General features: G+C 38.7%; 1 protein-coding gene across 1 annotated transcript in view; it reads right to left on the reverse strand.

The window, feature by feature from the left end:
- LOC126263284 (uncharacterized) overlaps positions 1-14124 on the reverse strand; it is a 354259-nt gene that overhangs the window by 141351 nt on the left and 198784 nt on the right. Inside the window, exon 11 of the mRNA XM_049960369.1 lies at positions 11767-12016. Coding sequence (XP_049816326.1) covers positions 11767-12016 — 250 coding nt within the window. The remainder of the gene's footprint in view (positions 1-11766; positions 12017-14124) is intronic.

Below are 14124 nucleotides of genomic sequence, written 5' to 3' on the forward strand. Positions count from 1 at the left end.
GCTATCTACAGTGAAGTAAAGTCTGAACAGTGCTGTACAAATATTTAGTCAGGCCTTGATAAGATTTTGAAGTGGTGCAATGACTGCTTTAAATGATATAATTGTTCAAAAATGTAAAACTGTACAGTTCACAAAATGAAAAAAGAAATAGTATGCTATGAATAGAATATTAGTGAGTTACAGTTAGAATCTGTGAACTCACAAACACTTGGATGTTGCACTTAGGAAGTGCAAGAAGTGGAACATTCACATAGCCTCAATTGTAGTTAGGGCAGGTAACAGACTTTAGTTTTGTGGTAGAATACTAGAGAACTGCAATAAATCTACAAAGAAGATTGCTCACAAATCACTCATACAAACCATCCTAGAATTTTGCTAAAGTGTGTGGGACCCATATCAGAGATGTATGGTAGGGGATATTAAACATAATAAGAGAGGGGCAGCAAAAATGGTTTGCACATTAATAGACTGGGAAAAGCATTTGTTGTTGCAAGATCTTGGATACAGTTCTTGCAAAATCAAACATGCAGTGAGGTATAAAGCAAAAAGTAATGTATCTTTAGAATTTAACGTGCAACATGAGGAAACAGTGACATATACCAAGAGCATTGATGAAAATGCTTTTTTAGCAGAAGTAAATATTCCAGCAACTCCAACTTAGTCAGAAACAATATATGCAATTTGGATTTGCCTCATGCAGATGAATGCTCACTTGAGAATGAAAAGAATGACAAAATATTAAGGTTACTGCAAGTCAATATCTGTTGTTTAAGAAATAAACTGTTAGGATTTGAACATTTTTGTAACATTAAGGATGTAGATGTGATATGTGTGTCAGAACACTGGCTAACAGGAAATCAAGTTGACAGTTTTATTCCTCAAGGATATGTTTTAGCTCATATAATGTGCAGATGTATGAGACAGGCGAAATACCCTCAGACTTCAAGAAGAATATAATAATTCCAATCCCAAAGAAAGCAGGTGTTGACAGATGTGAAAATTACTGAACTATCAGTTTAATAAGTCACAGCTGCAAAATACTAACGCGAATTCTTTACAGACGAATGGAAAAACTGGTAGAAGTGGACCTCGGGGAAGATCAGTTTGGATTCCGTAGAAATGTTGGAACACGTGAGGCAATGCTAACCTTACGACTTATCTTAGAAGAAAGATTAAGAAAAGGCAAACCTACGTTTCTAGCATTTGTAGACTTAGAGAAAGCTTTTGACAATGTTAACTGGAATACTCTCTTTCAAATTCTGAAAGTGGCAGGGGTAAAATACAGGGAGCAAAAGGCTATTTACAATTTGTACAGAAACCAGATGGCAGTTGTAAGAGTCAAGGGGCATGAAATGGAAGCAGTGGATGGGAAAGGAGTGAGACAGGGTTGTAGCCTCTCCCCGATGTTATTCAATCTGTATATTGAGCAAGCAGTAAAGGAAACAAAAGAAAAATTTTGAGTAGGCATTAAAATTCATGGAGAAGAAGTAAAAACTTCGAGGTTCACCGATGACATTGTAATTCTATCAGAGACAGCAAAAGACTTGGAAGAGCAGTTGAACGGAATGGACAGTGTCTTGAAAGGAGGATATAAGATGAACATCAACAAAAGGAAAACGAGGATAATGGAATGTAGTCAAATTAAATAGGGTGATGCTGAGGGAATTAGATTAGGAAATGAGACACTTAAAGTAGTAAAGGAGTTTTGCTATTTAGGGAGTAAAATAACTGATGATGGTCGAAGTAGAGAGGATATAAAATGTAGACTAACAATGGCAAGGAAATCGTTTCTGAAGAAGAGAAATTTGTTAACATCGAGTATAGATTTAAGTGTCAGGAAGTCATGTCTGAAAGTATTTGTATGGAGTGTAGCCATGTATGGAAGTGAAACATGGACGATAACTAGTGTGGACAAGAAGAGAATAGAAGCTTTCAAAATGTGGTGCTACAGAAGAATGCTGAAGATAAGGTGGGTAGATCACGTAACTAATGAGGAGATGTTGAATAGGATTGGGGAGAAGAGAAGTTTGTGGCACAACTTGACTAGAAGAAGGAATCGGTTGGTAGGACATGTTTTGAGGCATCAAGGGATCACAAATTTAGCACTGGAGGGCAGCGTGGAGGGTAAAAATTGTAGAGGGAGACCAAGAGATGAATACACTAAGCAGATTCAGAAGGATGTAGGTTGCAGTAGGTACTGGGAGATGAGGAAGCTTGCACAGGATAGAGTAGCATGGAGAGCTGCATCAAACCAGTCTCAGGACTGAGGACCACAACAACAACAACAACAATGTGCAGGAAAAACAGAAAAAAATGGGGTGTTGGAATTTATATCAAGCATGGCCAACAATTTTCAAAATTAGATATAACACCATATTTTTCAGAAGTAAATGCGGAGTTTAGCTGTATAAGAAACATAGTAATTGTTACCCTGTATAAGTCTCCAAACGGAGACATAAATATTTTCTTTGAACAGTTTGAACTAGTAGTTATGAAACTTTCTACATTTAAAACAAAGATTGTTATTTGTGGTGATTCTAGTATTGAAATGGGAAATTCAAGGCAATGAGACTCCAGAACATTTTTTAATATATTAAGGTCTTTAAACTTGCACTGCACGAACAAGTGTCCTACTCATAATGATGCATGCCTAGACAATATTATTGTTAATGTGCATAGAGAGGAATATGTGGTTAGCTTGGCTGATAGTGTTTTTTGCAGAACGTGATCCATTGCTTTTAACACTTTATCATAATAAACCATCTTATTCCAATGATTTTAATGTGGCATGTGGAAGAGGTCAGAGAGAGGAGCACATTATGTCATTTATTAACAAGTTAAAGGACACAAACTGGGACTCTGTTTGTGTGTCATCCAGGAAAAACAGGAGTTGAAAATGATTTTGAAGCTTTCTTTAAGAAATATAGAGACAGCAGTACCCCATTAATAAATGTTAGGTCCTCAGTTAAATGTAAAATTACAAAAATAAACTGGTGTGCAAAAGAACCAGCAGGAATTAGAGAAAAAAATGCTCATACTGTATCAAACATATAAAAGAAAGGACAATCAAGGGTCTGAACAGAAGGATATGGTCTGCAACGTTTACCTTAAAAATAAAGAGTATTACAAAGCTAAGCTCAGAGAAGCCAAAGAAGCAGCTGTGAAAAGTATATGGAAGGTGCTCCAAATAAGTGTAAGGCAGCATGGGAAGTTATTAGACAAGATGATTCTTCCAGCCAAGTATGTCAAACTCAACTTAACCCAGGAGAACTGAATGACTACTTTGTCACATCAGTCAGAGAACTCGGAGACAAAATCAAGGCCACAGACATATCTGCAAGGGATCTGCTTCATCTCCAGCTGTCTCAAGGACCTTGTTTCACTGTAAGAATATCATGCCCAATCAAGTTTGTAAAACTGTTGCTAAATTATCAAATTCCAAATTTATGGACTGCTACTGGATGTCCAGTTATGTTGTTAAAAGAACAGTCCACCTCATAAGTAAGGCACTAAGCTTTATTTTTAACAGATGTTTAGGGAATGGAGTTTTTCCAGATTTGTTACAAATCTCAAAAATTATTCCCCTATTCAAAAAGAGTGATAAACAACTCCCCCAGAACTACCGAGCAGGATCTATTGCGCCAATATTTTCAAAAATAGTTGAATCACTCATGTACTTTCAATTGAGCAATTATTTTGCTTTTGCAACAATCAATATGGATTTAGACTAGGTAAAAATACCACTGCAGCTGTTGTGGAAATTGTTGATCAGACTTTAACAGCTTCTGAAAATTAGAAGATGGTGTCATTTGTATTATGTGATCTAAGTAAAGCTTTTGATTGCATTCCTTTTAACATATTATTAACAAAACTGGAGTATTATGGTGTATAAAAATCTATGTTAGCAATAATTTCTTCCTATTTGACCAACAGAAGACAGTTTATCTCAATTATAAATAAGCATTCCCCCTCAGTAGAAATTGGTAAAGGTGTACCACAGGGCTCTGTCCTTGGCTCCCTTTTTTTCATTGTAGCTATCGATGACCTGTCCCATTCTGTATCACGCTCTGTGATCTGCTATGCATGTGATACAACTCTGCTTACTTCACACCATGACATCCCAACCCCGGATAAGATTATGCAAGAAAATCTTGAGTCTGCATTAAATTGGTTTGCAGCCAATAAACTAGTGTGTAATCCAGAAAAAAAAACACAAAATCTTATGCTAGGATTACCTAAGAATATAGAAAATAAAAGTGTCAAGCTCTTCGGAATACATATTGATGCCAAACTAACTTGGGAAGAGCATATAAGCCAAATCCGAAAAAAAATCCCAAGAGTGAACTACCTCATGTGGAAACTGAGAGATATGATCAATAATAATTATCTCCATATAGCATATTTTGGACTCTTTCAATCACATATACCATATGGCCTACTCATCTAAGGGACAGTCTCCTCATATCAGTAACATCTTAAAAGTCCAAAAAAAATTGTTTGTATACTGTGTGATGCTGGCTGGTCCTGTAGAACATTGTTGTCCTCTTTCTCCCAGGCTTAGGATACTAACAGTGCTGAATCTGTATATCAATGAGGCTGCACTCTTTGTCAGGAATAACATTAAAGAATGTATTGTCAGGGAAACAATTCACAAACATGTTACTAGAAATAAGGCGAACATTTACATTCCAAGCACAGGCTAGCAATAACAGGAAACTCCCATAAAGTAAATGCCCTCCAAATTTTTAACAAACTTCCTCTTGCTGCTCAATCCTTACCTTTTAAAAAGTTCAAAATAAAATTATATGATTGGCTAACAAAAAACCCATGTTATCATATAAAAGAGTTCTATGATATTGACAATATTGATATTAATAATTAAGATTAGCTCTGTATATAAGACATTTAATTTTTACATGTGACGTGATCAATATTTGTATCTTACTATCACTGGAAAAGCCTATTCTACTGTATATGGTCAATGGAAATAAAGAATCTGAATCGGAATCTGGTCAGATGTTTGAGAGACCCATGTATGAGTGTCACTGAGATGCTGAAGCAGTTGAAATGGCAGTTTCATGGAGATGCATGGAAACTATTCCAAGAAAGTCTACTAACAAAGTTTCAAGATCCAGCTTTAAATTATGACTCTAGGAATATACTGAAACTCCCTATATATCACTCCCATAGGTTTCTTGAGGAGATTTCTAGATTAATTACATCACTCTTGGAGGCATTTAAACTATCTTTTTTCCCACACTGCATATGTGAAAGGAACAGGAAAATGTTCTAATATGTGGTGCAGTGGGATGTACCCTCTGCCATGCACTTCACAGTGGTTCACAGTGTAGATGCAGATGTAGAAAAATAAGGTTCTGGGTCCAGAAAAGAGAGTCAGTGATAATCTGTCACACAGAGAGCCAGTTACTCACCACAGAACTTGCTGTTTTGACTCCAGACTCAGAATATGTATCTGGGAATTCTGTACAGCAATAAGTAATGGAATTATGAAGAATTACAGAGATTCTTCCAGTAATGTATGTTTTAAGTCACGCAGAATGATTAGAAATATGGAAAATCGGGAGAATATTATTGTGCAGGATAGAAGCCTTATGGGAGGAGCTATAATATTTACACAAATATAAACAGAGGTTACTGAAAATTTCAGATTGTAAAATGAATAAGAGCACATATCACTGTAACACAAAATCATAATTTTGTGGAGCCACCATGGGCTAAAGTACAAACCTGTGCCATAGAAATTGTATTTATCTTTAAGGTTGCTTATGAACAGGCAGACAATGAAAAATTTACTGTATTTGGAAGTGAAGGAGCAGAGACAGTAAAAAGATGACTAGCAATTGATTCTATACTGGAAATACCTGATCTAATTTTATGGGCAAAGATCAATGGAATATTGTTGAAATGGAGTTAATACTGTTCTGTCATTGTAATGCCAAAAGAAAGTAACTGTTCCCATCAATTTCACAAATGTCAAGGCTTTTTTTCTCTGATGCTGCTCATATGCAAAACATAGCACCATATCAGTTAAATATCTACTATGAATACAGTGCAACACTGATGTATCAGAATCCTCCAAGACTTGCAATTGATTCTTTCCTGGAAATACATGATCTAGTTTTATGTGCAAAGATCAATGAAATATTGGTAAAATGGAGTTAATACTGTTCTGTCATTGTAATGTTAAAAGAAAGTAACTGTTCATATCAATTTCACAAATGTAAAAGCTTTTTTTCTATGATGCTGCTCATATGCAAAATGTAGCACCATATCAGTTACATATCTACCATGACTACAGTGCAACACTGATGTATCAGAATCCTCCAAATTTGTTCAATAGTTGAATTATAGCATATGCAAGCAATACCCAAGTCCACAGATGGTCACTTCAGGTTGTTGAGGAAAATACAAAAACAACAATTACAATTTTTTAGTATATTTTGCAGTATTAAAAAGGCACCATGACATCACATATCCTCCAATGTTGTAATACAAAATTATTCATCAGATTTTTATGTATTTATACAGTGGACAGGTACAAAGAAGCATGGCATGATTCTGAAAACAGAACAATTATTTGAAGTAAAATGGCTGTTCTCTATTTTGATTATAATTTTTGATGAACAAATTGATACAGCTCTTTCTAGGACACTTTTTGTTCCCTTACCAGATATATAATCTAACAATCCATTCATTACAGAATAATAAAAAATTACACAAAATATTGACAAGTGTACATATTAAATTCACTTGAAATTTTAGACAACCATACACCAGATACATCATTTTGAACTAACTTAAAACTGCCACATAAAAAACATGTATTGCTGGCACAGCACACACACACACACACACATACACACACAAAGCATGCACATGCCCTCACGCACATGCACACACACATGTACAAATGCATCACACATTTACTGTTATATCACTTCTTAAGTGTGCTTCATCTGAGCTAAATACTATGTTATTGCCAGCATATTGCTGCAATATCTCACCTAAGAGTTACAGCTTTTCCCACTTCCTTCCCCTTTATGGTCAGTACCCCAAACTCGACAGTGATTCTAATGGTACCAGAATGCATTGGCAGAAACAGGAAGACATTTCATCTATCTTTTTTGACTCCATGCTGGTCAATAAGAAAGAAGCACCAAGTAATGGAGTTTTCATTATAAAATGCAAAAATATGGTATTTTCTACCTATTAGTTCTTCCGTTAGTATCATGAAGGATATAAGGCTGTAATGTGTTGCCACTCTTTTGCTACTCATAAATAGCACCAAAGTGATAAGTGGGTTTATTTCCATCAGCACTGCTGATATACTGACTATTATGAACATCCCCTCGTAATGTACATCCAAGAGACATTTCATGTAATTTAAGGAGTAAAGGCTACAACTCACTATATTGTGAGGAGCTGAGTCACACACACACACACACACACACACACACACACACATTCAGTATTATATTCATCGGGCATTTGAAGCAGATTTCAGATTTTACCTGAGACAATTAGTGCACAACCTAGTGACAAAATCTTGAAGATTTGATTTCTCTTTGTTTTGCTTTGATACATTTTAGGTGATGAGAGTTATATTCCAAACCCAGCAGGGAGAACATGAAGAGGCACTTGTAATTCCTTCACACAAACTGTCTACATTCCATATGTTACTGATGGTGTATGGTCTTGCACTAATTAGGGTTAAGGATTAAGTGAAGGAAAAGTGTAACAGTGGGAAAAACCCAGTTTTAGCAAAGTGATGATGAAATTAGGATTATAGATAGACAATTGATATTAGTATGTTTAAGTCATATACAGTTCATTTTGCATTAAACAATGCTGCTGAAGTTGATAAAGTTAGCAAAATCATATCTCCTCCAATCAGCTCACAAAAGTCGAACCTGGAGACTGAGTGCAGCTGATGCAAGACTGCTATTTTGCCATGTGACATCCATACTGGCTCACGGATCACACCACTATAGCTCATCTTTGGTTAGTTCACTACACTCAAGTTATTTGATTCATTAGAGAGCTAATGTTTTTAATTTTCCTTTTGTTATTCCTTAAAACCGATAGGAGGCAAATGGATTGATACATAGCAATACAAGTAAAATGGGAAACATTAAACTAGCCATCTATTAAATGAAGATCAGGTTGTTCATATGTACTACAACCTTGAGATAAGACCATTATTTTAGAGACAATAAGAAATAGGCATTTGGTTGTAAGGCAGTGCATTGTTTTTCCATTAACAATGTATTTTTTCTGCTTCTTTCTGCATCCACTTGTAAACTGTTCACATTTTACTCCCTTCTTCCCAATGCTACACATTTTAAGAAGTGTCTTCATTGACTATGATTTAGTTTTAAGTGTATAAAAACATTATGTTTCATTGAAACAAACTTGCAATGTTAATATGAAATGCTCTTGGAAAACTTCTTGAATCAATGTCAAATAAATTTTGAAGTTTTTACAGTATCCCCACTGTCTTTGTGATGCTGACTATCAAAGAGATGATAGATCAATATATATAAATGAGGTAAAGATGGATCCTGTGATGAGAAACTATATCACTATTCATGTTGGTGCATTTTCCACACCATAACTCTTTTCATCACGGTCTAATCATAGTGCCCAATCCTGTAGTCTCTTAGTGGCAACCATCTGCTTCCAAGCCTAACTAACTGTCTATACAGTGTTGTAATTGTTAACACACAATTTAATTTCAGTGGCATCTTTGATATCAGAGTGCCAATGGGTTAAAATGTTTGCTAGCCTATTTCTGGCCAAAGAAGATTTTGCTTTTATTCAGAGAGCTGTGTTTTACCATTGCTGATTCTTTTAGATGTATCACAAAAGATAAGCATAAAAAATTGTTTGAGTACACAAAGATTCTAGACCATGTTTCAGATTACTTGGAGTTAGTTATCCAGGAGGACACAGGTACGGGAATGTATTTTATCAGTTTTAACAACAGTAGAGCTTATTTACTGATATGTGTGCAGAATTAGGCACCAGTTACAGAGAAACTTCACATGAGTATACAAACTATTTTACATTCTTATGAGGCTAGTGATAATACAATAAATCATAAAATTGGTGTAATATATTACATCATGTACTTGTATGGATCCCAGTCATCTCTTTGTTAGTCTTTGGCTTTTCTGCTTATCACAATGGAGGCTGTCGCAGAAAGCGTCAATATTTAAATTATGTGACATAAATAGGTCACCAAAAATATGTTGTACTAGATGTCTATCATGGGTGAATTGTTGAAAAATACAGAGCCATCAAAATTAGTATACAATTTCTCAAAAAAACAGATGATTATCTTCTTATCTGCTCTATGCATTCCCACCTTTGGCTTAAGAAACTTCTTTATTTTACATGAAGAGACAAGATATAGTTGAAGACTCAATTATCTGAGTAGGTATTCATATGAAAAAAAAAAAAAAACACTACAACTATGATAGGGGTAATAATAACATTATCAACAATGAATAGAGTTTAACAAAACAATAACAACATTTTATGATAACACTCAACTGATACAACAAAAATATTAACAACTTTAAGGTATCTGTTATTTACAAAATTGCACATTCGGCCTTCATGGTACTTAAACACTGCCTTATGGAAAAGGCATTTGGCTTATAATTCAAATATTAACTGCCTAAACAATCATAAATTCATTTAACATAAAGAACACAAGGAAAAAATAAGTATATACTGATTCGTTATATATTAGATAATGTTACAGTAATTACCTTTGATTAAATTTGGCATACTAAAAAAGTAAGATATCACTTTGGCATCAGTATGTGAAACAGCATACTATTTACAAGATACAGAACACATTGAGAGAGACCTTTTCACCTGTGTATCAGTGTTTCAACTATATTTATTTACATATTTATGGTTTCTTGGGGTTTAGTCAAAGCAGTGATTGTTGAAACCATTCATCAAAACATAGCTGAAATATAATTGTTATTATTAAAAGCTTTCTTTTGTTGCATTTTTCTTGTGTTTAATTCAACATTTGATTTTTGATGAGCAATTATTACTTTAATAAATATTCCTTTTTGGTTATTTAATAGAAGAAATTTGTTTCAGAGAATAATTTTGAACAGAATTTACCAACACATTGTACTACAGTGATCTTATTCAATAATTAAGTTTCTTTCTGAGTTAACATTCTTGAAGTAAATGTAGTAATTACTTTGTTAGATGATTGGCTGCTTAGATAGTTTCATGCCATGAAACAGGAATGAGAAACTACGTAAATTTTCTTGTTAAGTTGTTGCTCTGATGCTGCAGGAAAGATATTACAAAAGTAAAAAAGAAATACTTGAAATAATTTAGTACTTTCAGTACTTTATGATGATTCAGGTAGTGAGTAATCATATGAAAGTTCAACAAAAATTGGAAAAGTCTTAAAATCTATTGAATCAGATAAAAATGGTGGTGTAATGCAGTTAGATTCATAGAACTAATAACTAAATTTGCAACACATAATGTACAAAACTAGTGACTTGTTGCTAGTGGCTAAAATGTAACTTGCAAGTTGTGAACAGAGAATAAAAGGAAGAAGATCATGCAGATACGCGAAATAGACAATCTGTTGTAAAATATGCACCATTTTACAGCTCTTCAGACATATTATTTCTCTTGTACAATTTGGCTTTGAGCTACAAATCATGTCTAAAGTCCCTCTGACTCTCTGTTCTAGCATTAAAAATAATGCAGGATAATGGAATGTCAAAGCACGGTTTTTAAAAATATTGTTTGGAAGGTAAAAGTACAGCTTCCCCACTGATACTAGTAATTGAAAATGAGACTTGATACAAGTCTGTATTAATTACAATAGTACAAATATGAGATGACTGTTTCATGCTTACTTCTTCTGTCTTTGTGTGATGATATTCTTGCCTGTTTAGCCTTTTCTTGTCAGAGTGTTCACTGTGGTGATTTTTGGGATAAAAGGATTGTAATTGTCTTTGATTCCTTGCAATGTATAAGAGAGTCTTTCATAGTACCAGCCACTGCAGTTTTTATGTGGATTTAGGCTGAGGTTCTGTTCTGATCCCTCAAATACAGCCGAAATACAACTAGTGACACTATAGACTTTTTACCCAGGTGATGTAAAATTTGGTGCAGGACGCAGTTAAATACTGCCATGGACATGGGGAGCTCTGTGAACATGGAACCAAATTGTAGGCAGGTAGCAGACCACACTGAAGTTCTGGGAGATAACCACAAAGGTGGCTGCTAACCACTCCAGTACACGTGTACATGTACTTCCCATTTTTGCGTTTTGAGGCAGGTACTACATGTTAATGTGTAGTGCAAAGCCTACAGATAAGTACATTGTGAATATTGCCCAGAGGCTCTGGGCAACTTCTGTATTTCTGACACTAGACAGCACAGCTCTTTGCTGACACTGCTTAGAATCTGAAGTCTCACAGAGGGTTGAGTAGTATGAGAAATGGTTACCGCACACTTGAAATTTTTTCTTTCCACTGAGTTGCGCTCTTTACCGCAGCCCTCCGCCGGCACTACTGCGCCTATTGTGGCGAAATCGGTCGCCACGGCCGCGTTGCGCCGGGGAGTCCCTGGCGCCGGCTGCCGACGGTAACGGCCGAGCTCGACCGAACATAAACGAGTCGGTGGCAACGCTCTCCGCGCCCGACTCGCTGGCAACGTCACCGCCGCCGCCGCCGCCACCACCACCACCACCCCCGCCGCCGTCGACGTCGGCGTCAGAAGCGCAGCGTTGGCGCGATCCAGCCCTGGCAACGGCGCTGCAATGGGCAGGGCACTCGCTGGAGTCGGTGCTCAGGTAGCCCGAATCCTCGGGGCCGTGCAGCATCCGACGCCGCCTCCGGGGCACGTCCGCCGTCGACTTGCGCGGGCGCGCCGACTCCCGAGAGCCGCTAGAGCGACGCCTGGCGTCGCAGCTACCCCTGTGCCCGGCCGCCTCTCCGCGCTGTAGATAACAAAGCGCCCGTTTTGGTGAAGTTGTCCGCCTAGTAATAGCCTACATACACTCGACAAAACAGAACCTAATGCTAAGGCGAGCCAAACCAATAAACGACAAATTTCATTTTCTTGTACTAAAATATTAGAGACCTTCCTCTTTAAAATGGCATATGTATTTTTATTTATTTTGTAAAAATATGCTGACCCAGATTTTTCACGATATGCCCTCTCGAAAAAATAGGTCTTCAACTTCTCGAGTAACAAGCAAACCTCCGAGCCACGATTCTTTATAGGATCAGACTGCCATGTACACTCCTGGAAATGGAAAAAAGAACACATTGACACCGGTGTGTCAGACCCACCATACTTGCTCCGGACACTGCGAGAGGGCTGTACAAGCAATGATCACACGCACGGCACAGCGGACACACCAGGACCCGCGGTGTTGGCCGTCGAATGGCGCTAGCTGCGCAGCATTTGTGCACCGCCGCCGTCAGTGTCAGCCAGTTTGCCGTGGCATACGGAGCTCCATCGCAGTCTTTAACACTGGTAGCATGCCGCGACAGCGTGGACGTGAACCGTATGTGCAGTTGACGGACTTTGAGCGAGGGCGTATAGTGGGCATGCGGGAGGCCGGGTGGACGTACCGCCGAATTGCTCAACACGTGGGGCGTGAGGTCTCCACAGTACATCGATGTTGTCGCCAGTGGTCGGCGGAAGGTGCACGTGCCCGTCGACCTGGGACCGGACCGCAGCGACGCACGGATGCACGCCAAGACCGTAGGATCCTACGCAGTGCCGTAGGGGACCGCACCGCCACTTCCCAGCAAATTAGGGACACTGTTGCTCCTGGGGTATCGGCGAGGACCATTCGCAACCGTCTCCATGAAGCTGGGCTACGGTCCCGCACATCGTTAGGCCGTCTTCCGCTCACGCCCCAACATCGTGCAGCCCGCCTCCAGTGGTGTCGCGACAGGCGTGAATGGAGGGACGAATGGAGACGTGTCGTCTTCAGCGATGAGAGTCGCTTCTGCCTTGGTGCCAATGATGGTCGTATGCGTGTTTGGCGCCGTGCAGGTGAGCGCCACAATCAGGACTGCTTACGACCGAGGCACACAGGGCCAACACCCGGCATCATGGTGTGGGGAGCGATCACCTACACTGGCCGTACACCACTGGTGATCGTCGAGGGGACACTGAATAGTGCACGGTACATCCAAACCGTTATCGAACCCATCGTTCTACCATTCCTAGACCGGCAAGGGAACTTGCTGTTCCAACAGGACAATGCACGTCCGCACGTATCCCGTGCCATCCAACGTGCTCTAGAAGGTGTAAGTCAACTACCCTGGCCAGCAAGATCTCCGGATCTGTCCCCCATTGAGCATGTTTGGGACTGGATGAAGCGTCGTCTCACGCGGTCTGCACGTCCAGCACGAACGCTGGTCCAACTGAGGCGCCAGGTGGAAATGGCATGGCAAGCCGTTCCACAGGACTACATCCAGCATCTCTACGATCGTCTCCATGGGAGAATAGCAGCCTGCATTGCTGCGAAAGGTGGATATACACTGTACTAGTGCCGACATTGTGCATGCTCTGTTGCCTGTGTCTATGTGCCTGTGGTTCTGTCAGTGTGATCATGTGATGTATCTGACCCCAGGAATGTGTCAATAAAGTTTCCCCTTCCTGGGACAATGAATTCACGGTGTTCTTATTTCAATTTCCAGGAGTGTATTTAGCCGGCGCCGGCCGGTGTGGCATGCGGTTAAAGGCGCTTCAGTCTGGAACCGCGTGACCGCTACGGTCGCAGGTTCGAATCCTGCCTCGGGCATGGATGTGTGTGATGTCCTTAGGTTAGTTAGGTTTAAGTAGTTCTATGTTCTAGGGGACTGATGACCTCAGATGTAAGTCCCATAGTGCTCAGAGCCATTTGAGCCATTTAGCCGGCCATGGTGGCCGTTTCTAGTTAAGACAGTCAATTATATATATGTTTGCGGTTTGGTTCTATGTCTCTGTCTGGACTGAAGAGGCTATTGTCAGTTTACTATTTTTGTTCTATTTTGTAAGCTTATAAATGGCACTATATTGAAATGTGTTCTCCAGTCTATTGTAGGA

This window comes from Schistocerca nitens, chromosome 6 (genome assembly GCF_023898315.1).
Source record: "Schistocerca nitens isolate TAMUIC-IGC-003100 chromosome 6, iqSchNite1.1, whole genome shotgun sequence".
In the NCBI taxonomy this organism is placed as follows: Eukaryota; Metazoa; Arthropoda; class Insecta; order Orthoptera; family Acrididae; genus Schistocerca; species Schistocerca nitens.